The 24,737-nt window shown below is 41.7% G+C and overlaps 1 protein-coding gene across 1 annotated transcript in view; it reads right to left on the bottom strand.

Moving 5' to 3' along the window:
* Positions 1-24,407, bottom strand: part of rbpjb (recombination signal binding protein for immunoglobulin kappa J region b) — a 55,990-nt gene extending 31,583 nt beyond the window's left edge. Inside the window, exon 1 of the mRNA XM_085266813.1 lies at positions 24,221-24,407. Within this exon, the coding sequence (XP_085122939.1) occupies positions 24,221-24,240 (20 nt within the window). The 5' untranslated portion in view covers positions 24,241-24,407. The remainder of the gene's footprint in view (positions 1-24,220) is intronic.
* Positions 24,408-24,737: the final 330 nt, after the last annotated feature.

Genomic DNA, 24,737 nt, shown 5'->3' with positions numbered 1-24,737 from the left:
TGCATTTTCTGTTCCTCAAACTTCTCCAGTCCTTGGAAACACATGTAGTAAGAAGACTCCATTTTTATAGCAATTTCAAGTCCTGATTCTAAAAAGGAGACATTTTTTAGACTATATGCCCTTCAACGAGTGATATTTGCAGGCCGCATAAACTGTTATGTAAATTTTTTGCTGTTCGTTGACATTTCAGACCTGCTTGTTTTCAAGCATCCCTAGAAGGAAGTGACAAAGTTCAGCAGAAGAAGAAGTGGCTGCTTTCAGCAGAGAAGTACTGCAACACCAGACGAAGGTGGTGCATCTTATCAAGCCGAGCGGCGTCACGTTATATATACACAAGAGCTAAAAAAATTTCTCACATAATACTGATGGAGAGTGATATCTGTGGTCAGGAAAAGGCACTTAGAGCAGCTTTTCTAGATAACATGATTAGAAGTGTTGCAACACGCACACAAAAAGCACCAGATATAAAACAAAATCCAAATCATCCAAGGCAGATGATTTGTAGATTTAGCTCCCTGCCCTCACAACATGTTTTTTTTTTGTGGCATTTTAAGGAGGTGAAGCTCATGTAACTATAAATATAATGAATATATACAGTCTTAATTGCAATTGCAACATGAAATCATAGTGGCGAAGGAAAAAAAAAAAAAACTCCTTCAAAGGAAACCCAGCACTACTGAAAAGTTAAGCCTGCTGACGACAGGTCCTGTTGCTGTTTTCTGAACCAACGTTGACAAAAACGGCGCAGAAAGCGTCGGCGCTGATGACGACAACATCAGTTGCAGGATATTTTCTTACATTTCCTTACCACAAGGTCACTGGTTAGATGAGTAAGAAGCAGATATAAAATGACTGTGCAGGTGACACTGCTAGATTATAAAGAAGCCTTAGCAATCTGCAACTCATATGCCCTTCAAATGAATGCATTTACTGTAGCTGATGCTCCTTTTCAAAACAATCAACAGTGACGGGGGTTTCTGTGCTGCTCCAGCTTACGCGGCTGCTAATGAAGACACAGCATGTCTCGTAAAATCTCCAAAGTTTACAATACAAATCACTCCGCCGTCATTTAAACTTCAGCTCCGATGCTGTGGAAATGATGACATCTCTAGTTGAGAACTTCCATATTTTGTCTACATTTCAGAGAGAAACATGCACAGAGACAAGCGCGCACATCTGCCTTCTGTAGACCCACTCGCTTCCCCGGGGACCGAAACACAACATACAGACGCCAGACGCCATCATTCATGTGATCGAGGTCAAAGGTTAAGGTGTAGCCTCTGGGGTCAACTAGAAGGCAGGGTGTTGGTGCGCTGGTGCGTGTGGACGTGGCCTGATCCACATTATACTACCAAACAATGACGGGTCTGCCCTCAAACTGCTCTCCACCTTCCAAGCAGAAGCACGAGGCTTCCCCTGTTAACTGCAGACCGCAACATAATTAAAAAGGTGTTCCAATCACTATTTTTTTTCCAGACATTTCATTAAAAGCAATTTCTTATGACTAAGTCACCCTGTACTTACCAAGTACGCATTTCAATCCGCACCTAATTAAGCTGCTTTTCACACATCCGCCACACTTGTGGCCGAGTACACTCTGATAGAGGCCATGTGTGAATATGAAACCACATGTCTGAATCTATGTATGTACTTGCATTTACACCTTTTAGCCGCTGAACACAGAGCACACCCGACAGTAGCATGAAGGAGACAGGAGGGATAAGATGAGGGATTAGGCCTATAAAAAAAAAAAAAAAAAAAAGGTGCCTGGTTTCCCAGCCTGAGGGCTGATAGCAGATATCACAACTCCATGGAGTGGCTGTACACCTCATTTTCAACACCTTGCCACCTCACAGCTTGCACTGGCCTTTGTAGCCACGGGCCCTCTGAGTGACACCAAATATATGAACCCTGCTCGAAACGAGGCTAAAAACATGGTCCACAGTTGGATGCAACTCCTTTTCTCTTTCTTACAACATTTGTTAAGCAGAAATCTGCAAACAACCAGAGCATGAGTCTACAGACTATGTAGAAAAAGAACTATGGATTCCACTTTAGGGCTGCAGCTAACGATTAGTTTAGTAATCCAGCAATCTATAGATTATACCACCAATTAATCGGTTAAGAAATACTTTTGTCTTATTAGTGAGAAATAAAGAGGAAAAAAAATTACCTTTACTTTGTCTTCCTGGAAAGCTTTCTGACAATAATAGGAGGCAAAATGAGTTTTGACAGTGTTTTATCTCCTGGACGAGGCAGATTTGGTGTGTGTTCGTGTTTAAGAGTTTTTGTGCATGTGTGTCTGCATGTTTAAGTGTGCTACTGAACAAATGTGTTTGTGTCTGTAAGCATTTAAAGAGGGATGTGGTGGCTGCAATAAAGAGAAGCAAGCATATCAGCATTCTAAAGTTTGCCCTGTGCTTTGATGCAAAGTTTCCGCGCTGCTGAAAACAAGACGTTATGATGGTGTGGGCGTTAATTAATAATCATTTAATGTCCAACCTAACAACCCTCAGGTCAGTGCCTCAGAGTTTTACTGGCCCACGTACATTTTACTGGCTTGTGAACAAAAGCTTCTCCTTTTTATAGAAGCAGTTTAGTTAACACAATATTTTATATTATTGCACCTTCAATCTGAAAAATATTATGAAAGTCTCGAAATTAATATGGTCTAGTAGACCCCATGTCCCCCTTTAGACTCACCCCTGTTTGCTGCAGGTATCTTCCATATAAAACAGAACAGCTGTCAGACAAGTTAACAGCTCATCTGCATATTTTAAATTAACCACTGGAGGCTTACTGCAGATTTTTCCCTGCATAAAACAAATGGCGGAGGATGGAGTAGCTACAATCTTTGCTTTTCTTCATGACAGAGTTACTGACCAGGTGGTTTAACTGTGATTATAGAAACAGCTCTGCATCAAAGCAAAGCATGTGTGTTGAGGATCTTTTATAAATCTAATGATTCAAATTAATCAAATCGTCGCAGCCCTATTCTACTTACATGATTCATTCTTTGTAGATTCTCCTGTTGCTTTGATTATCGGTGCAGGACAACACAGGTTCTCATCATCAGTGCAACTGCACACTCATGTAAGCCTGAACACATTGGAGAAACTGTGGTAGAAAGGCATGCATGTGACTGTGGTGTGCCACAAGTTTGTTGTCATCATTTTGCAATGTGCAACAGTCAGAAAAACATGCCTGCATTGATGCAAGAACTGATAAGCTTGGAGAAAGTTGATTTTAACTGATTTTAAGGGCTCCTCCATGGGGGGGAAAATATTCTTTGTGTGCAAAGTTGGTCCTAATACCTTTTATAAAATAAAAATAAATAAATAAATAAAATAAAAAAGGTCAAACACAAGCTAAAAGCTGGAATGGAAAAAGAGCAAGACGGGCGGCATCAGCAGTTTTATAAACAGATTCAGTGAACGGCTTGCAGATACTTTCACTTCTTTAATTTTTTTCATGATGCTTCAATTCCAACATTCACGTGGTTTAAATATTTGTTCCTGAAATACAGCAAGATACTATATACTTCAATGAAATGAAAATACAACTGTTCTCTGAAAAGTGTTACTAGATGTAGCTGGTCTTCAGGGTTTTCCCCTCTCAAAAATTGTGTTTAAAAATTGATAAAAAAAAAAAAAATGATAAAACGATATTAATCATGACTAAAATTAATATTAAATGAAGATGCATTTGCAACTAGAGCAGGGCGATATGGCCAAAAATATTTATCACGATATATATTTGAAAATTTGCGATAACGATATAACCGACGATATAATTGATGCGAGACAAAATACAACTCCACAACATTACTAGCGCAAAAAGACAACCTTCCATTTATTTTCACTTAAACAAGAAGCTGGTTTTTATGTACATTAAAGCTTTATAAAAATGTAACAGTGCAAATGCAAATTCCTTGCTGAAAGTTTAACCAAAAGGCATTTCCAGTAGAAATGGGCTGACATATCCTGAGCATAACCATGTATAATATCCACTGAAGTTAAAAAGAGGTGCTTTGCAACATTAAACTGCAGTGTGCAGTACGTATTTTTCGGACCATAAGGTGCACGGGATTATAAGGCACATTAAGCGAAACAAAGCAGTCAGATAAATCAAACTTTATTAAACTCATTCTTCTTGCTTCCTCCACTTCTGTACCATTGATTCATTAATGTTGAATTCTCTGGCAGCTGCTCTATTCCCATTTTGTTGCAGTATATTAATGACTAACCTCGTATTGTGGATGGATTATCTCAGTTGTTCTCCTGACTGAAGTTTGGTCCGTTTACAGTATCCTGCCATGCGATTGCATTTGTCTCTAACCATGAAGAACCTTCACGTTAACTTTTATAAGTGGAAAAGTGTTAGTGTTCGTCCTCCAGCTTCACTGTTTATGTTATGCTAACATAGCTGTGTCGCTAGCGATCACGTAGCACATCATTATATACCAGCTAGCCCAACTTCAGTAACCCTACAAACGTCACTGCTGTTTAGTTTCCTGTCTTCATTTATGTTGGAAGTGATAGCAGAGCTGTACGTTTGATTTTTTTCAGAAATCTCTCCGTCAGAACATGCTATATCATGCTTAGGTAACTAGCGAAACTAGCGAGCTAACTTCCGCTAGCTTCTTGCTAACGTCTAACTCCGTTAAATGTAATAACTTTTGTTTTCATGGATGCCTGGAAGTTAAACTTTATAGTTACACCTGGTAAAGCAGCAATGCTGATCGTTTTATTAAAGATGAAAGAATTTAGACAGTTTTTAACTCTAAGTGATGCTGCAGTGTTGTTTGACCTGAAGCATACGGAGTTTAGGACCCAGATTACTCCCAGATTTAAGAGCATCTTAGTCCGACAAATATGACAATAACAACGGCCGCTTGCATGTTCTGCAAAAAAATGTGCTTTGTTGTGTATCTGATGGACAAACACCAAACCAGTTCCACATCACTGAAGTTGCACCATTTTTACAAACCAATTCTGGTTCATTTGTTTCACTCAACAATCGGCCATGTGCGTATGAAAACAAAGGCACTGCGCATGCGCGTTTTACTCCCATTCTATCGCGATATTTCATTTTCCTATCGTTGCCTAACATTATACCGGTATTACCGTGAACGGTATAATATGGCCCAGCCCTATTTGCAACAGTATCGATACAAATGGTACCTTCTTTGCCGCCTCCAGACAGACGCACATTTCCTCCCCCTCAATAACAGCTGAAGTAGGTAACATTCATAACACTGAACAACACTTCAGGAGGAATTTCAAAAGCTTTCAAGCTTCAGTTTCCACAACATTTAAGCATTAAACACTCACCATAAATGTTAACCTGCTAGCTGGCACACATGAGAACTTTAGCCCTCAAACTATAAGCAATTACCCAATAGCTACATTTACCAATAGACCCTAGGGCTGCCACAAACGATTATTTTGATAGTCGACTAGTCACCGATTATTTTTGCGATTAGTCGACTAATCAGATCATCATCCATTGGACATAAAACGTATAGCTTATTGCACCAGCAGCATCTGCTCTTATATAACTATCATTAGCTTACAGCTTTAACTGTTTAAGGTCTGTGCTAACTAAAAATAAAGACAAGATGATAGTTTATTAAACTTCACCGAAACAATCTGCAAATTTCATTAAAATTTAATAAACTCCTTGCTATCTAAAATATAACGGGACACCGGAGTATATTCTCGAGCATCTCACACTTCTGATAATCAGTTGTCTGCTTGAGGTTTATTCAGCTGTGAAAAACTTTAATCTCAGCCAAACCGATTTACTCAGGAATAAATAAAATACTAAAAAAAAGCCAAACAATAACATTTTGAAGTTATCTAAGTGACTCATATATATTTAACCTGAGTAGCGAAAGACGGCGGGGGGTTTGAAAACGATTTGCCGGGAGTCCGGTGTTCTCACGGGCTCTAGTGAGCCTTGCCCCCGGCTAGCTATCGAGCTAGTGGGTATATATATTTTTTTAGTAAATATATTTTACTAATTATTTATTAAATAAATAATAAATAATGATTTATTTATTTACATGTAATGCAATTAAATAAATAATTCATAAAATGAAAGAAACCTCTAAATCTAATTTTAAAAATACTTATTTTGTTAAATCTCCAGGGTTAAAATTTTCCCTGTGGTACTGAACATGGTATTGAGTATTTTCCTGGGTGTCCGTATCAAGTTTAAAATACCAGTATTGTGACAACTCAAAGTATTGATGGCAGGGCTCGCAAAATTTTAAAATCCCTGGTAGCCCTTCGGGCAGGCACTCTTTAGTTTTTGGTAGCCCGAAATAAATTTGAGTAGCCCGAATAAAAAAAGATTATTTTTATTGTATAATATTGTAAAGGAAACAAAACATCAATCAAAAAATTGTTAAAACACAAATTACAACAACTGTGTAAACATTACAATCAACTCAAATATCTGGTTCTAATTAAACAGAATTTTCTGTGAACTTGTTAGAACTGTGTAGAACATGAATTAGTCTGTGTCAGATCCTGAATCTGAAATTTCCACTGAAGTCTCGGATGAGAAAATGCCACTCGACGTTGAGGGCATAGCATCTCCTTCATCAGCTTTCTCTTCCTGTGCATTGCCCTCCATTTCACTGCTCTTTGTTCTTGTCGGGGTTTTATGATCCAGGTGTCTTGAACCTTTTCCAGAAAACATCCAGAAACGAATCGACTTGTCAGGGCAAAAAGATTCAACTGTTTCCCCATTAATGGAGAGTTGCATGCAGTCATTCAGTGTTTTAGGGTGTAGAGAGGTACGATGTGTTGTCTTCACTCGGTTCATGCAAGAAAATCCTCTCTCACAGATGGCTGTCGATGGACTAAGTGTCAGCATTAATTTCACCAGCAACAAGATATGAGAGAGATGTTCTGGATTCTCAGAGAGGAGATCTCTGTACAAGCAATCTACTTTGCGACCCCGGCGTTCTGCAAGCCACACTTTTAGATCCATCCATTCTTGTGGAATTTTCTCTTTCTCTTCTGCATCTAGCAAACAGGCAAAATGTGTGACAAGATAATCCACCTCTTCATCCCCATAATTTGCTAGTTCTTCTCTGGGGTAGGGAAGAGTGGAAGGGTCAAAAACCTTGAAACAAGAGAGAGGCTTTTCGTGGAGATTTTTAAATCTGTTGTCCATGTACTTGACTGTGTTGTCAATAATCTTCTGGATCTCTGCACCAAAGGTGTCTTTGTCTGTTCCCTCACCTCTTCTAGCAGGTCGCTGACTTTTTGTTAGCCGAGTTCCACAGTAGCAAATGCTACCATCCTGGTTCGCTGTGAACTTTGTGTCCAAGGTTTTCTGATATTCTCCTGGTTTTGTTTTTAGGCTGAGTAAGCGTGATGTTGTGCTCTCAACTAACTGATTTGTTCGTGTGATGTTTAGGTTATCATGCTGAAAATCAGTAGAGCACTTGGATAAGATGGTACTGTAGTCCAACATGAAATGCAGGAAGCGAACAAATTTCTCAGTCTTCATCTCCTGCACCACCCCCTTAGCCTTGGCTGCATCCTCGGCTTTGACATCACTTCCTTCTGCCATGTTCTCCATATGAACAACAGTGGGAGTGTAATTTTTTTCCACAGCCTTTAGACATCTCAGCCGGCTTGGAAGCCACCGTGTGCTCTTCAGCCCACTGAAATGTGCCAGCCTCTCATTTAGCAGTTCACTTATTTCTGTCAGCTCTCTTCGCTTCTTTGGGGAATAGTAGTACATCTTAAAGATGGTTTTCAGTGTATCTTCAAATTTCACCAGGTACTCACAGACTTTCACGCTATCCAGCACGGCTAGCTCTAGTTTATGTGCCACACAGTGGATTGTTATGATGTGGGGTATCCTCTGTTTCAGTCTCCCAGCTACTCCTGTTTTCTCACCCATCATCACTGCAGCACCATCAAAATTTGCACACACTACTTTCTTTTTCCATGTGTCCTCTCTGATACCCATGGTGTTCACTGCTTCATCAATAGCCTCTAAAATACCTGCAGCATTTGCACTCTTGACTGGCTGACATTTGATCATGTATGTGGCTATGTCACCATTATCCCTCACATACCTGACGTGAACCAACTCCTGTTCTATTATACCAGTGTCTGTACTGCCATCTGCAAGAATGGATAAGAACCTGCTTTCTTGAATTTCCTTTTCAATCTGGTCTCTTGAAGTTTGTGCTATTGCTCCAATAAACTCTCTGCAAGCATGGTCATTGAGGTAAGTGGAACCAAGATCTAGGCCATTTGCTTTCTGAAGTTTGCAAAGACTGCTAAATTTTGCCAGTGGTAGTTCACTCTTTGCAACATAGTACGCAGTTCTAAACAGCTTTTTCAGGACTTCTTGTTGTGCTTGGTTTATTTTTAGTATGGTTTTTGCAATTGGTGTTTGTTCTGGGACAGATGCTGCAGACTGAGCACCAATGCATTTCTTGTGATGCAGAGATTTCTCATGAGTTCTGATGGGGTCTTTCCTAAAATTACTGGTCCCAGTAACAAAGGCGCTTGTCGACTCAGCAATAGAGGGAAACTCACGACACACCCGGCAGAACATCATGTTATTTACCTTGTCATATTCCAGCCACAGAAATTCTTTTGTCCATGAATCCAAAAAACTGCGCTTTCTTTTTGCCTCGTAATCTGATTTATGATAACTTTTCCGCTTTGTGGTAGGTCTTTCTTTGCCTGTCCCTTCTTCATCCTGACCTGTCTTTTTTGGCTCAGCAGAACTAAAATACCTGCGTAAATCCATCTGTCTTTACACATGCCAGAGATTTTTTTTTAAATTCTCTGCGCAGTCAACCTCTAGCACATTTAAGCTTGCTGCGGGAGATTTCACGTGTCACGTTTGAAGAGTAAGCTAGTGAGTGATGTTGTGTCCTGTCTGACTATACCATATTGCACCACTAGAGGGTGGTGTCGTGAAATAAGAGGAAAGTGCAGTCGGGAAATTGTAGAGTTAGAATATAGTTAAGACGGCTATCTGATAACTCGATATGTCTCCCTGTTACCTCTACGATGTAAAGTTATGTGCTGCATTCATTAAAGAGCACTGTTCTTTGATGAGGACTCAGCTAATTACTCAGCTACATTTGCGAAAGAAAGTTTACTTCCTATGATAGCCCGACGGGCAGGGCTGAGATAGATTTTGGTAGCCCGACTGGAAATATCACTAGCCCCGGGACGTCGGGCTAGCGATTTTGCGAGCCCTGGATGGGGTACACTAGGGGTGTAAAGGTAATAAGATTTATTTTTCATTATGTCTTTTGTTTTGTTTTTTAAAGTTTAATAATTTTTATATTTCAGCGCATTTTCAATTTATGCAACTGAAAAAAGTAATCATGGGGGGGAAAAAAATCCTGTTATCCTCTTACTGCTACAGTCAAGCGTCAACAATAAGCTGTTGACTCCCTGCCACCATGCTGTAGGTGCTAGATACCGCATGGCATATTGCCAAAATGTTACAGGTGACGCTCCTCCTCTTTAACTTGCTCTGGGACTCAAACTGAAACATTTTTTACCACACACACTTCTGCCATCATGCGATTCTGACATCTAAGGTGCTGCCAATACAAATCAGGCATAAACACGGTCGATTTGGATTTGATCTCATCTGATTAGTGCCAAAAAACTTTCCAAAAGAGGAAAAAAAAAAAAAAAAAAAAAAAGTAAAGCATCAGTCATACTGAATGGAGCCTTTGTTGTGAACACACACCTGTGTCAGTCTAGCAGAGCAGGTCGTGCGTTCATCCGTTGAGGTGGAAAAGGTGTTTGAGTTCATGCGTGAGGGCAGAAGGAAACTAGCAATAAGACTGGTCAATCTGGCCAAAACCATCCATCATATCAGGATCTTCTGACGTAGAACTGAGTTGGAATCTGAATCCCAATTCTCTCATTAGATTTTAGTTGAACTCATGTAATCACCTAATTACTTGAGCACATAAACTGGTCTTCAGTTGAAATGCCAAATTATTTATTTATTAATTTCCCCAAGACCTGCATTAGTCAACACCTGCCAACTACTGCACTGACACATGCCAGACACAATAACTAAAGAAATTATGGGCTACAGTTACCAAGCTAGACTACTAAAAGAACTATAAAAGACTTGTGAGGAGTTCAAACATGCTCTGAAGTTAGTAAACGTAGTGAAGCCCAGCCAAAAAATAAATAAATCAGCACCATCTGAAAGACAAGAACAGGCTGAGACTGAGAAACTGTGCTCCTTGTTACCTATAAACGACACGCTTTCAAAACTTCAAGACCAGACAGAGACGAAAAATGGTTGGAAACAACAAGTCTCACCAAGCAAGTGGATGTGGAGAGGTGTGGAGGGAACTAAAGTTAAGGGAGAAATGTGGAAATTCATACCTGCCGGCTACATTAGTCCTGGGAGCCTATTTAAAAAAAATACCTGCATGTTGATGTCACAAACAGTGTTGCACAGTTATAACACTAATCAAGCATTAAAATCAGTCTTTTGCCTTCACTACACTGTTTTATTCTGTCTGTGGCCCATAACATGGATATAACACACATGCATATATTCAATCATTGAATAAAAAACAACAACAACAAAACTGTTGCTGTGATGGCAGCCGAGACGAAGCACTAAACTCATATTTCACATAATGCCAGAAGATTTGGTTTAAAACAAATAAATACCAAACTGTCCAAGGATGCCCTTCCTGACACACCACACGGCAGATATTCTGCTTCACTCTCATTCTCACTACTGGAAATACTCCATCTGTTTTGGGAGAGGGAGCTGGCTGGGTATGCAGCACGAATAATGTTTTCCTTGCAGTCGACAGCAGACGTTTTCACACTCGTGCAAAACAGCATCTCAGGCATTGCTTCATCAAATTCTGTACACACTCTTCAGCTAATCTATTGTCTTTGAACAGACTGGCACAATGTGAAGGTGATAGAGGTTGTGTGGAAAACCCCCAAAAGGAAAAAATTACTCAAACTGCTACTTCATCAACAAAGAAGATTAAAGTGTGATCAAAAACCACAAAAGAAATAAAGAAAGAAAAACCTTTATGTTGCGTGAGCAGTTGCATGCAGACCTGACTAAGTTATCTGACTGCTGATGAGCTGTCCGACCCTCGAGGCTGACTTACTGCAGATGGCAGAAGTCTGGTAGCTGCCCTGAGACGCCCCGCTGGGGGCAGAATCAAGGGCAGGGCTCAGTAGTGTGTGTGTTTGTGCGTGTGTGTTTGTGTGTGCATTTGGGTGGATCACATCAGCCTGCACTTGCAAGTGCTTGCATGCACATATACACACACACACAAGGCACCAGCTCCATCTGTCTCTGACATGGGAGAGCTTAATGACAGAGGCAGAAAAGCCAAAGAAAAGGCCTTCTCGTCGTGTCTCTCGTTTCCTCCCTCCCTTCATTTTTCCTCCCTTCCATCTCTCTCCTTCTTGACCGCACTCTCCAACATCAATGCTCCATATGGAGCTTTCTGGACAGGCTTTTTTTTTTTTTAAAAAACTCCTCTTGGCCTGGCACACAATCAATAAGACATCCAGACGTACACTTACTTGCACACCAACTGTACAGCTTTAACGAGGGTAATCTGGCACAGGCGCTGGAACATACTGAGAAAATACATACTCCATTACATTACTGCATATATAATAAAGGCCTGAAAACAAAGTAATGAAGTTTCCAGCGAGTGCTGTGGAGCCAACCAGTACTCAAACTTACAAAAAAACCTTAAAGCTCATTCTATCTTAAGTGAAGTCTCCTTGGTCTCCTCTATACTGCCTGCCACCTGCCTTCACCCAGTCCTCAGATAACCATGCGTCCTAAACCGAGGACACTTCTGCCCAGTCACAGTGGATCTAACAAGTAATTCATTTGCCTTGGTTTAAAAAGTCAACAGGAAAAACAGTGCTACAGAGCAGAAGGTTAAATATCCTAGGTCAGATTGCATTAAGGAAATAGCAGGATTTTTTGCATGAAAGGTTGTTCAACCACCCAGCAGCTGTTACTCTATCAACACAGCCCTATCCATCCATTGTACAGACAAACAGTTCAGTGTATGTGCAGTTCCTGCTACGCTGTTGCAGGGGGTGGGAGAAAAATTCCACTTCCAGCATGATGACAAAGTCATATAAGCTATACCAGAGTATGAGCACTGAATCATGGGAAACCACCTTCATGCACAACAGTGATGCCTATAAGGAAACATAAATGAACAGCAATAGTTCAGGTAGTAGAGCAGGGCATCAACTAATCAGGAGGTTTGTTCCCGTCCTCACGCCTTGGGAAATATACTGAAGCCCAAGTTGTGAAGGATGGATAGAAAACACTTAGGCATGGAGGTCTTGTATGAATGGGTGACTGAGACAAGTGGTATAAAGTGTGTCTGAGTGAAAAGCACTACATAAGAACCAGTGAATTTACAGTCTTGAACTTGAGGTAAAAACAGATATTGATTGATTTTATTGGTCTTTTATTGGACTTATTTTTTGCTTCTTAACCAAACCATCTGCCTTTCAAGTAAATTTAAATGAACAGCAGCAGGGTAGAGAAATACAGTTTGTTAATACTTAGTTAACAGTTCTTAAAAAACAAGCTAGGAAATGCATACTGTGCTAGCACCAATCCGAACCTGCAGCTAACTTGGCTAGTGTAAGTGCTGTGTTCAGTCTCAAGACTTGCTCGAAGAAGCAGGGCCAGATTTTGGCATTTTAAGCAATTAGTGTGCTCTTTAAAATTGCCAAATAAGCACTGATCTCTAGTCCTACCCTCAATGATGACTGCCTTAATGAAAATCCTTGCACTAAACAATTAAATCTATGAGGCATGTGACAGAACACTGTCCCACTGTTTCCAAACCAAAAAAATTTTTTTTTTAAAAAAATGGCCCAATTAAGACAAAATCTTAAAATTATGAAGCTCACCGAGCTCTGCAGGAACACTTTTCAACAGCGTGTGAAAGAGCGAGACAGGAGCTGAGACACTGAGGCAAACTGAAGGTTGCTTGTTAAGATCAGTGTGAGTACAGGGCAGGTGTGGAGTAGGAACAAGAGTGTAGCTGGTAAAGGTAAAGAGAACTGATGCACATTTTAAGGCCAAAAGTCATCAGTGATCTCTATTCAGGAAGAACGACTGGGCAGGAAACACTAAAGTCAAAAGCTGTGAAGCACTGCAAAGATGTCGAACAGAGCGTAAAAGGATGTCAGGCCAATGTGTAAATGAAATTCAACACTTAACTGTGCATCTTCACCTGCAGCTCAGTAAAAATGTTGCTGTCAGTGTGCAGCAAAACAAAAGAGCAGATAACATCTTTGGATTACATGAACACTTTGTTCTTGCACGATCCTAATAAGAGTGCGATCATTTCGACATGATTTTTTCCCCCCACTGTCCAGGTCTGTGTGGCTGTTATTAAAACAGTTTCTCAAAACACAAGAAAAATAGAAGGGAAAGCTTATGCCAACGCAAGCACCCAATCATGTCACACTTAAACCACACAAGTTTTTAGGTTTAAACAAATGGTGGAGAATAGAAATAGCACATATACATGTGCACAGCCACATCAGAAAGGAAAAAACAACAAAAATAAATAAAATAGGCCAAACGCAAAGATGTAGAGGAAAATGATCTTACAGAATTAGACACTGATAGCAAAAAAAGAAGAAGAAAAAAATCCACAGAAGTGACAAGTGTGACTACAGCCTAGAGAAACCACAAAGAGCGGCTGGGGTTTGGGGTTGAAACAGGTCATGTGCTTCGGGGAGACTGTCAGGAATGAGAAGAGAGGGGACGAGGCAAGGGACACTTGAACCCTGAATGAACCACCCTTTCCCGCTCCCTTCTCCCCCTCTGCTGAGCTGATGACTCACTGCTGGAACGAATGGGAACCCAGGGAGGAGGTATAGTGAGGAGTGGAGATCAGCTGCAGCAGTACTAATGTATGTGCAGGTAGCTGATCTGGTCAAGGACGTTAACCACACTGGCTGCTGTGAGAACGAAACTTGATGCAGTTTATATGTGTGAACTGTCAGAGACTCGGCTCCTTTTGTTTTTTTTAAAAAGCATGTACTTGCACTTGTGCTTGAACGTGCTGGACGGAACAAACAAACCGGCTTATACTCAAGGTTAAAAGTTCAGCTCTTTTAATTTTAATCTCCTAGGACCTGGTGTCCACATATGTGGACATCACATTTTGGGTCGTTTAGACCAAAATACTAAATTTTGCTCTACAAGGGCTTGATATCCACTTACGAGGACATTATACTGCTACTGTTCTATTGAAATTTTAGACAAATATCCTCATGTGGCTCTTATTTGTCTTAGAAACAAAAATCAGGTAAAAAAAATAAATTCATCGGGTACCAATATGCCCAAATATCAAAGAGAAATTAAAAATGCATGCCATGGAAGAGTTTAGGTCTTAGGAGGTTAAAGGTAAGACATGATGGCTAATAACCTCAGCCATTAGCCAAATGTGTTAACTACTACACCAGGATACACCTGGGTGTTTCTTTCTGTAGTGTAGTGCAGCGGCGTTAAAGATAAGATAAGCCACCTTCTAGACATCTTCAGAAATAAGTGCATAGATTTTGAACTTTTAACTGTATTCTCATAAGTTTTAAAGCTTATCCAATTGATAAAGACCCCAATAAGATCAAAGTGGGAGGTATGTGCACCGCGATCTAAAATGAGTTTGCCATCCCTGGTATAGTGGTTTACACATTCACCTAACACACCAAAGACTGGGAGGAGGCACAATCAACCTTTACGTACACAAAACAATTAGGTAACCAAGACAATATATGCTTCAAAATATTTCAGAATACCTCTTGAATCTTTCAAAAATTCCTGAAAACATCACAAATGTTTCCATTTTGGATGCATTATTTATTTTATTCCACAAAGCCCAGGGCACATTCATCAACTAGAGAGGAGATTTCTGCAGATGCTTGCCGTCACAGGTGTCCCATTTCACAACTACAGCAGCCTGTTACCTACATACTGAATTTCAATATCATTCATCTTAACCAGACACCGATCGCACAGAACAAACTTAATATTTTTGCATTTCACCCTGAAGCGTGAAGCCGACTCGAATGCTACTTGTTTTTTTTTTTTCCTCTGAGCGTGCACCCTTTCCCTGTCGCCTCGCCATAAAACAGGTCGAGTGGCCTTGTTACTAAAACATTTGCAAAAACATCTCAAGCTTGGCTTGCACTACAGCGAGGCTTTGTGTAGGAACACCGCGGTGTTAAACTGCACACACAAACTGCATGTAATGCAAACATTTAACATGAAGCTCAAACACTGCCACAAAATGACCAGTTAGCATCACTGAAGGCAAAAGATGAATTACAAATCAAACCTGCTGAATCATTCTCATTGGATGAATTAGTTGTTGTTGTTGTAAAGATTGTTAGCTTCCTACAAAACTACACGTTTTCTATAAATGTCTTTTTTCGTCCAGTCAACACCTTAAGCTATTTGGTTTTTTCGTTGTAAGCTGATTTGAATGAGTAATCTGTGATCAAAAACTGGACTGTATCTCTTCAGCGTACATGTCTGCCTTTTAAATTGGGACGGTCCAAAATTAAGCTCAGTTTATGGGCATTTATCAGCTCAGGCAAACTAACCACTGTCTTCTTGCCCTGCCCTTGCCTCAAAAACCACCCAAAGGACTTTACTGCGCTGCAACAAGAGGAAAAAATAGAATTCCTGGCAGAACCAGAGACCGAGGGAGAGCGAGACATGACCTTTAGCTCACAGGCTGTGAGATGATCCGCTGCAAACTGAACAAAACGAAGAAACCTCAGTGTGCTTGTGTGTACGTTAGCAGTACAGCAATGACTTTGTCAGCTCCAGTCTGCAGTCTGGTTTCGCTGCTGCTGTCGTGTTGGGGAAAGGGGACGTTGTTCCTGCTACTTGTTCCTCTTCAAAACATAACATCTTCCCAAAATAGGCAGCGCTGTCATTAAAAGCATGTGACACAAGAATCTAAGCCAGCCGCACACACAAACACACACTGGACAAAAATTATTTACTTTTACGACTTTCTGATTTAAAAAAATATTAACAGTGTGGAATTCATTAGTTGCTGATAGAGAGTGGTTCATAATGAAGCAGAGTCTGGTTTATTTAAGAGCAGCTGGTGTTCAAGTTGGGCTCATTGAGGCTCAATTCCAAAGAATCCAGTAGTGATAAGTTGGGGAAACTTTGCTGGTGACTTTTTAAATAAATCCGTAGATTTTAAAAGAAAAAATATATAAACAAGTTAGCTTCCTTCCATGAGCTCATGGGAAACCTCACATACTTTCTTCAGCAGTGCTTCCATTATGATGGCAACGGTGGAGGACTTGAAACTACAGCCACAAGTGCAAGATGATCGTCCACAACATGAACCAGACCAAAAAAAGCATTGTTTCCTAAACCACAATCAATAGACCGATCCAGAATACGATACACATGTCCATTACTTCATTGTGATTCCAAGCAAAGGCCAAAACCTCCTGACGTCAACAGCCACAGGAATGCCACCAGGCAGATTCTTCAGTAAAACTCTCCAGCAGCCTCAGTCAAACAATCGGACAATGCAAACAACATTTGGAGATAACAGTTTGTCTTTCCTGGAATCCCAGATCCCCAGTCTCTGTTATTTTCCTGACACTTGATTACTTGCACTGTTTGCTCCCTCGCTCTCTCCTTTGCAGAGAGGGGGGGTGCAGACAGCTCATCTCTCCAGGCCTGCCATCACTTCCCTGGTTGTTTCTCCAAAGGCCGGTTTGCAGAAATAGTCTGGTTGAAAAAACACAAAAACGTACTAGGGATGCTCCTGGAGATCGATATACTAATTTATTAAAATTGGAGAAAATATAACCTTCTCTAAACTTGCATGTTAGAGAAAGAGTAAAAAAAAAACACACCCGAAAACAGTCACAGTGGAGCACAGTCTAACGGATGAGGTTAAACTTCGTTCATAAATAAATAATGAGTGTCTTTAAGCGATATCAAAACGATCACAAGCTTCAGTGATCCAACCTTATTTTTACATGTCGCTTTCAAAATACATCTCACTCCACACACACATCAAATTTATCTGTCGAATGTAACACATTCATCATGTGCGTCAAAGCCCTGAACTTTTCTAGGACTTATCAGATACATGTGCATGTGAGAGCACAAATTCCCATCGCTATCAGATTGGATATCAGCCAGCCTAAAACCTTCCAGCCACCAAGTCCAAAGCATGTGTGAGTTTGGATCGTACAATGTGCAAACAGTGTAGCCAATATTTCGTAGCACTGCTAGCAACTGAGCCATCCAAGTAGCTCCCTTAGCTGCATATGGTTTTATTCCCACTAGCACCTATTCGACCACTCGGTTTTTAGGGCTTCCCATTAGGTGGTAGGGAGTGACTTCGACTCCTTCACACAACTCAAACCCAGCAATGAGGGACATGGCTACACATCCCATCACTGGCTCTCTTCTTTTAGCCACCCTTTTTTTTTTGTAAACAGTCTGACAAAAAGCTATAGACCAAGTAGCAGGTATACCATCACCTCCATGTCCTCTGCTGATGTGTTGCGTTTGTGTCGTGTACAAATGACGTCACAGACTTTCAGGCTGCCTTGCTATAACGACTTGACCCACATCAAGGTGGTACTCAAATGTAATGGAAAACAAACTGAAACAGAGCCAAGCTGAGGACGAGGCTATAGACTATTATAGCAATGTTGCAGACCCTTTCCACACCAAATCAAACCCATTACACCCACATCATATCCAAGCATCAGAGAATTGTCTTTTCAGACAAACTACAATCACTAACCTAGCTCATGCATGCAGTCAGCTTACTGTAACCTATTCACACACGCAAAAGAACCAAGAACGACAAAATAAAAACAAAACAAAACAAAAAACAAGCAAGAAAGCAAACGACACAGATGTTATGGCTTTACATAATTTGTTTCAGTTGCTTATGTTCACCAATTACAGCAGTCTCAATCGTACACCTCTCTCTCTCGCTCAAACATTGGGAGTGGCATGTCAGAAGTCTTGCACAGCGAGACCCGCACCTCCGCCTACACCACAGAGCTAATGAAGCCCTGCTAAGGCACCAGCATCGTTGGGTGTATTAACCTTTCAAGTGGAAATCTGGGTTAAAATTCTGTGCCGCTATCGAGGACACAGAGCCACCGGTAGTGTAGTGCTGCTTATCCCCCCCCACACACACACTTATTCTTTTTCACATGCAAATGTCATAATTTTGTTTAAAATCAATATTCAATTCATACAATCAAATTTACAGTGTTCACTGGCAGCCTGTTACACATTACTCCAGTCAAGTGTTTATATGAGCCAACCTACATTCTGCTGCCAGGTTGGACAACAACATTTAATCATCTCATCCAACGGTCGGACAAACCTATAACAAACACGTGTTGCAAGTCGTGCAATGAAATGACTTGCAAAAAATAAGCACAAAGAGCATGATTAGCTCATGGTACACACAAACTTCATCACTGACAGTACAAAAACAAAAACAGATGCATCCCTGAACATAAACCGATGTTGGTCTGTTAAATTGCTTGTTCAAAAACAGACTTGCGAGCATCAATCAAAGCCAAAAAGCAGTGTTTGTATCCAGCACAGGCACGAGTCAGATACCGCTGTGTGGCTATCAGCGGACCTTGCATCATAAACCCAAGAATAAACCAACATTTGTTTGTAGAAGGTTTACTACAGGCTGATTTGCTGCTTGCCACTCCCTTCTTATCTAATACAGAAATAGTGGCAGTTGCTTACAGCTGTGGGAGGCGGCTTCACTGGGGGCTTTCCCAACACGGGAGATCCTGTGTATATTTCTACCCTTCCTCTGAATGGATGAAGCAGCCGAGTGCGGTCATCTGAGAACAGAAAGCGCTAACAACAATGCTTCTGAGCCCCACAAACTACATATGATAGTCAAAGGCCAATTACCTGAGTCAACAGAATAAAGAAAATAAATCTCTCTAGTAATTGTCCTGAAATCTAGAGCAGCATATCACGACTGCCCTGTTGCTTTTATCTCCTTTTATGGAAGAAAAACAAAAGGGCAGAGAGAAGCAAATACACAATCGTTACAGCCTTCAGTCTAATATTTTTTCCTCACGAGTTCAGCTGCTCCTGCTTAGGAAGTGGGCAATGGTTTGCTCACTGAACCAGAGAGAACGCAAACAGGAGTCAGACAGGGGGAATCAGCTCGTGTTTTCTGAATGAAACATCCTGAATGTGGACGGACGGCGGGGGCAAAAAGTGCTGACACAGTAGAAACCACCATTCCCTTGGCATGGCTGTAATCACAACAAACAGCAAAGGAACAAGGGGCAGGGAAAGGCAAACTCCGGGTCTGAGGAAACTCTCCTGGAAGTGAGAAAGAAGCGCTCCAAAACCAGAATCGGCAGAGTATGTACCGCCGCTTGTCGTGTTCGCCTTGTCTTAGCTTTTTGGTTCTCTTGCCAGCTTTAGCTAAGACATGAAGCAGAGGCCAAGAACAACAACAACACTACCAATAAGAGCTGGGCCTCTATCAAATATGAGGGCAGGGATGTTTTCAAAACTTACATCAGAACGATCTGTTTCATCCTTGCTGAACCAAACAGCAGCGAGATTTTTGGGAAATGCCAGAGATTTAAAAAAAAAAAGAAAGAAAGAAAAAAAAGCTCAGACTAATGTACGCCTTCTACAAGTAAATAAATCCCCCTCGTGCTGTGGTTTTGCATGAAGCATCCAACTCTGTTATCAGGCTTTTTTTTCCCTTCCAGCCATGCACCCATGTTAAAAAAGGTCATTAAAACACATACAGCCACTTAGAATAAGCAGAAGTGGAGGGGGTGTTATGCTGGTATGTCTAGTTTGCGCACACTTATGCTCGTGGCTGAGGACCAAGAACGAAGACGGCTGACTTGGCAGCGATCCAGGCCAAATTACGAAAAAATGTGCATTTCTATCCCCCTGGGTGTCTCCTGTGGTTGCTCCCCCGAGACAGACGCACACAAACAGCCTGAATAGGGAAACAAGAGAATGAAGACACTGAGTCAAGCAGGGCGTGTGGGGCTTTTAAGCAACCCGCGGTCCTTCGAAACAAACAAGCCAAATCTGAACTCTCAAAGAAACTATAGGCTTCGGGGAATATTTCAATCATGTGAAGTAATGGATATGTATGAACTTCCAAAACAATAGGCTACTGTGCACAAGAAATAAATCCTCCCCTAAAGATGTCTGGCTGTGGCACATTTGCTTTGGTGCTTTTGCTTGTGACTTCTGTGCAGCTTCACGCCCCCCTCCCCTGGCTCGTAACCCCCAAATGCCACACACTTTGAAGATTTTCACAGCTCTGGGTGGATAGGAGGCAGCTGCGGAGGCTGTAGGATCCTGAGGTGGCTTACAGATCAGGTAGCTCTCTCCAGTGTTAACCTATCTAGGAGCGCTCTGCCTTTGAGTGTGTGTGTGCACACGCAGGTGGACATGGGGCTGCTGCTGCTGCCTTGAGGGGTGTGTGCATGAGTGTGGGGTAGAAGTGTGGAGCAGGGAGGGAGGGGGGTGATTCGGCATGTCTTTTAACTCTAGCCTGAGCCTTTGCCACCATAAAGGTCAGCGCTTCGACATCTGCTGCTCTCTCTGAATCTGTCCTTTTATGAAAGGAAGCAGGGAAGAGGAGAGGACTCTGGGGAGTGGATGCACATGCACACACACAGATCAACTTTAATGTCTAGGTACACCCTTCAAACGTGCACATTAAACTGGATGAACACAGACCCGGAGCTCAAAGCACACGCTCATCCAAACAAATACAAGAACACAAGTTTGCGCCTCAAAGACAGGCTCAGTACTATCATTACACCAGCACAGAGACGCTTGGCTTTTGGCCTGAAAGACTCCTCTCTCTCTTTTTTTTTTCTTTTTTTTTTTTTTGGCAGGGGGACAGACGAGGAGTGTGGGGGGGTGAGCTAAATGGAATCTCGTCCCCCTGGGGCACACAGCAAAGGCAGAGCAGTGTTGAAATAAGTGATTCATGCTTTTATCATCCCAGGTGAACAGTGCTGCTCTTTCAGCCATCACAATCAGTTTCTCTGGCGGGGGGGAATTACGAAAGCAACGCCATATATGGCCATGGTTGTGTTTCTTTTTGTCTTCTAATACATAATAATACATAAAAAAGGAAGGCTCGAGAGTTGTTGTTTTTTTGGGGGGGTAGCTAATTTGTGTTGTGGTTGCAACATATGAGTGTGTTAAATCAGGGGAGAAGATTGTGTGCACTGTTAATTGTGTCCCCCCCACAAAAAAAACAAACCAAAAACGAAACAGAATCCGCATGTATGCATTTTCGTTTGGCCTCATTTTACATATTTAGTTAGAAATTTACATCATACATTTTTTTGTTAGCTCAAAATGGGCTTTGGGGGCACTCATGACACAAGTCAGCATATACAGTCAAGGCTGATGGTCTGTGTTTTCTGTGAGTGTAGAAGTCTGCGCATTTTTGTGGCAATTCTGACCATAAATAAAAACCTTCAGCAAATTAAACCTCACAAACAAACAAACAAAAAAAGCCCACGATTTTTCTTTGGTGGAAGGCCAAAAAAAAAAAAAAAAAAAAAAAAAAAAAACCTTGAAGGGTGCCAATTTGTTTTTTTTTTTACATGCACAGGAAAAACCATGTTCACAGACAAAATGATGAACTGATGTATTGATTGATTTAATCAACAAATTAGTCAACAATGAAAACAACCATTAGCTTAGCAAATCAATGTATAACCTAGTTAATGTGCAGTTAACGTGAATTAACATAAAGAAAACCCGATCAAGGTGCTCCACAAACTATTCATGTTTTAATGCTGCATGTTTAGCTTAGAAAGCAGATCAAGGGGAACTAAGGAAAAGGACATGTTGCAGGGAACTTCATCAATGGACCTCTTTATTATCAGGAATCGAATAGGCTGTAAATAACACGAATTCAAGCTGACCGCAGCTCCTCATCTTTGTCTAAGAGGAAATTACAAACTGTTCTCGGACATTTTTCAAGCCTGCCTGAGATCTGATAGATAAATTGTGAATAATTTATCATGTGTTTTCTAATGTATCTGATAATAACCAGAGCTATAGAGACATGCACTGAAAGCCCGACACAGATGCTTGTTTTCTGGCACATACATTTGGCCCGCCCCCTAACAACTCAGCATCCACCTTTAGAGACTACGATAGCAAAGTCAAACAAATCTTTGTCTGCAGCCTTTGTACAACACAGCAGAGGAGCTGTGATACTATTAACAACTGTGTGGTTACAGAGCCCCTCCCAGTTTAAAACCAGAACCACACAAACCATATACTAGGGCAACAGGGTGTGTTTAGGCTCATTGGTGCCCCTCTGACCGTTACAATGAACAAGGTCTGCCACTAGCTGGGGGGAAAAAAAAAAAAAAAAAAAAAAAAAAGGCCTTATGGCACTTTAATTTTCTGTTGAACCTCTCACGCACCCACCCCATCCTTCTCGCACACACTGACTCCCTCCCCTCCCACTAGCAGAAAAACACACACACGAATCTGGAGCTATCATCTGGACAGGTGGCCAGCCACCCAGACCTGACCCGCCTGCCCTCTTGCGTGCTCCCTCCCTCTGCCCCCGCCCCAACTAAAATCAGTTCACTTCTGCTGGAAAACCCCAAATGAACATACACAGCAGCAGCACCCCCCCACCACCACCACCACACACACACACACCTCCAGCAAGCCCTGCACCATGTCTGTCACCCACTGTGCCTAGTCTGTGGGGATTACTGCCTGCACAGTGCAGCAGCCAACCAGACCCACAAAAAAAGGTTGTGTCTAGCTAATGTGAAGCCAAATAATTTTAATCAGGATTTATTCTAAAGCCTGACCAGAGTAGAAAAGCCAATCGGCTCAGTTATACACAGCACCACCTGGTCTACAGCCCATTTACATTGAATTAACACGGTCACACAGTACTGATGAGTGATGACAAAACAAGCAGCGACATTCAGATCAATGAATGTTTGAAAATGTTAAGCAAGTCACATTTCCTATTAAAAGTATGGAGATGCTGCAATTATTCAATCCTCGCCAACTATACCCAGTCACAAATTTCAAGGTGGAAATACAAAACATTAGATTTGACTGTTACACACAATGCTTTATGACTTTACGAAGATGGGCGTCTAATATTTAGGGATGTCGGTGTAGATTAGCAAAAAGTCGCAGCTGTCACACAGATATGATAAATAAGACAAACGAGACGGATCACTCGGGTTAACTGGAGAAAAATGGACATTTTTCTTCAGCGATGATGGGGTTAAAAAACACATGGCCGTGAGCTGTGCATTTTGTCCTTAGATGCACTCCACATTTGAGAACTAGGTTTTCATAAGAGCCACGTCGCAGTTTATGTAGTAAATACAACAGTGCTACACTTCTTGGAGAGAGCTGAAGTCATAAAAGTACATGCTATACACTGTGTGTGTATATGCATGTGTGGGGGGTAGCTTCAATATTGACGGCTAACACGCCGTATTAAGCGAAAACCACGGCGCCAACAGTGTTTTAAAAACGATGCTAAACGGACAGTTTGGCCACAAAACCGCAACGTGTTTCAGTCAGACACCGCTAGCTAGCGTCCACTATCGGACAGCTAGCCGCATTAAGTCGTGAGTCCCGATTCGTAAGCGTGCTGCCCCGGCTAGCTGGATGTTGAGCACGTTTCGAAAACAAATACAGGGCGAGGAATTAAAACGAGAGCTCTCAGCGTGAGCCCAGTCGGTAGGGTTCAAACGAAACGGCGATATCGACGTCAAATTACTCCCGCAAACATGTCTAGCTGTTTAGCCTGGCAGCTAACAGTTCGCCGTTGTCTGGGAGAAAAGGACCACCGGGGGTGAAGTATCGCTTAGCAGAGGGGCTAGCTCACAAAACACTGCAGCAACAGTCAGCTCAAGCAAGTAACTGGTCAAAGAGGGGGAAAAACACTCGCACGCAAAGACACTGACACAAAGAAACGCCTTCTGGCTACTAAACCATCGGCCAGAGGACGTGCAGTGTGCTCGATGATACAACGCGTGGGTTAAAAGTGAGCTATTTCATGGCAATAAGTTATATTCTTATCAACTCCGCTCCCCACCGCCCCGAATCTCAGACTCACCCTGTCACAACAGGCGCCATCTTCCACAAACTCTCACCAAAACTCCAATACTCGCGATATCCCCTTCTCTCCCACAGCCCAACAATCCGCCGAGACAACAGGAGCAGGACTGGAGGTGTAGGGACGAGGGAGTCGGAGAGAAAAGGGGGTGGGTGAGTAAGACGGAGAGAAAAAAAGGGGAGGCGGCGGGTAACAGCAACACATACACACTCTCTCTCTCACACACACGCGCACACACACACTCACTGAAAGAGAGAGAGTGAGCGAAAAGGGCAGACGCCACAACAACAGGCGTGGGAAACTTCCGAATTCACGCGAGAATTGGAAAACTCTCACAATAGGCGAGCACAGAGGGAGCGTCCCCTATCGCGAGATATGCGTGAAATCGAGTACTTGTTTATCTTGTGGCGCTGAAATACTATTCCCACGTGTTCACCGGGTAATAAATTACAGCACCGATTGGTTTGAGAGGGGGAAAAACGATAGTGGTGAGGAAAGCCTTGATTTTTGTTTTCCC

This window comes from Mchenga conophoros, linkage group LG3 (assembly GCF_057382185.1).
Source record: "Mchenga conophoros isolate Kocher_MC1m ecotype Shallow Benthic linkage group LG3, M_conophoros_male_GT1.1, whole genome shotgun sequence".
Classification (NCBI taxonomy): domain Eukaryota; kingdom Metazoa; phylum Chordata; class Actinopteri; order Cichliformes; family Cichlidae; genus Mchenga; species Mchenga conophoros.
This window is presented reverse-complemented; position numbering and strand designations above follow the sequence as displayed.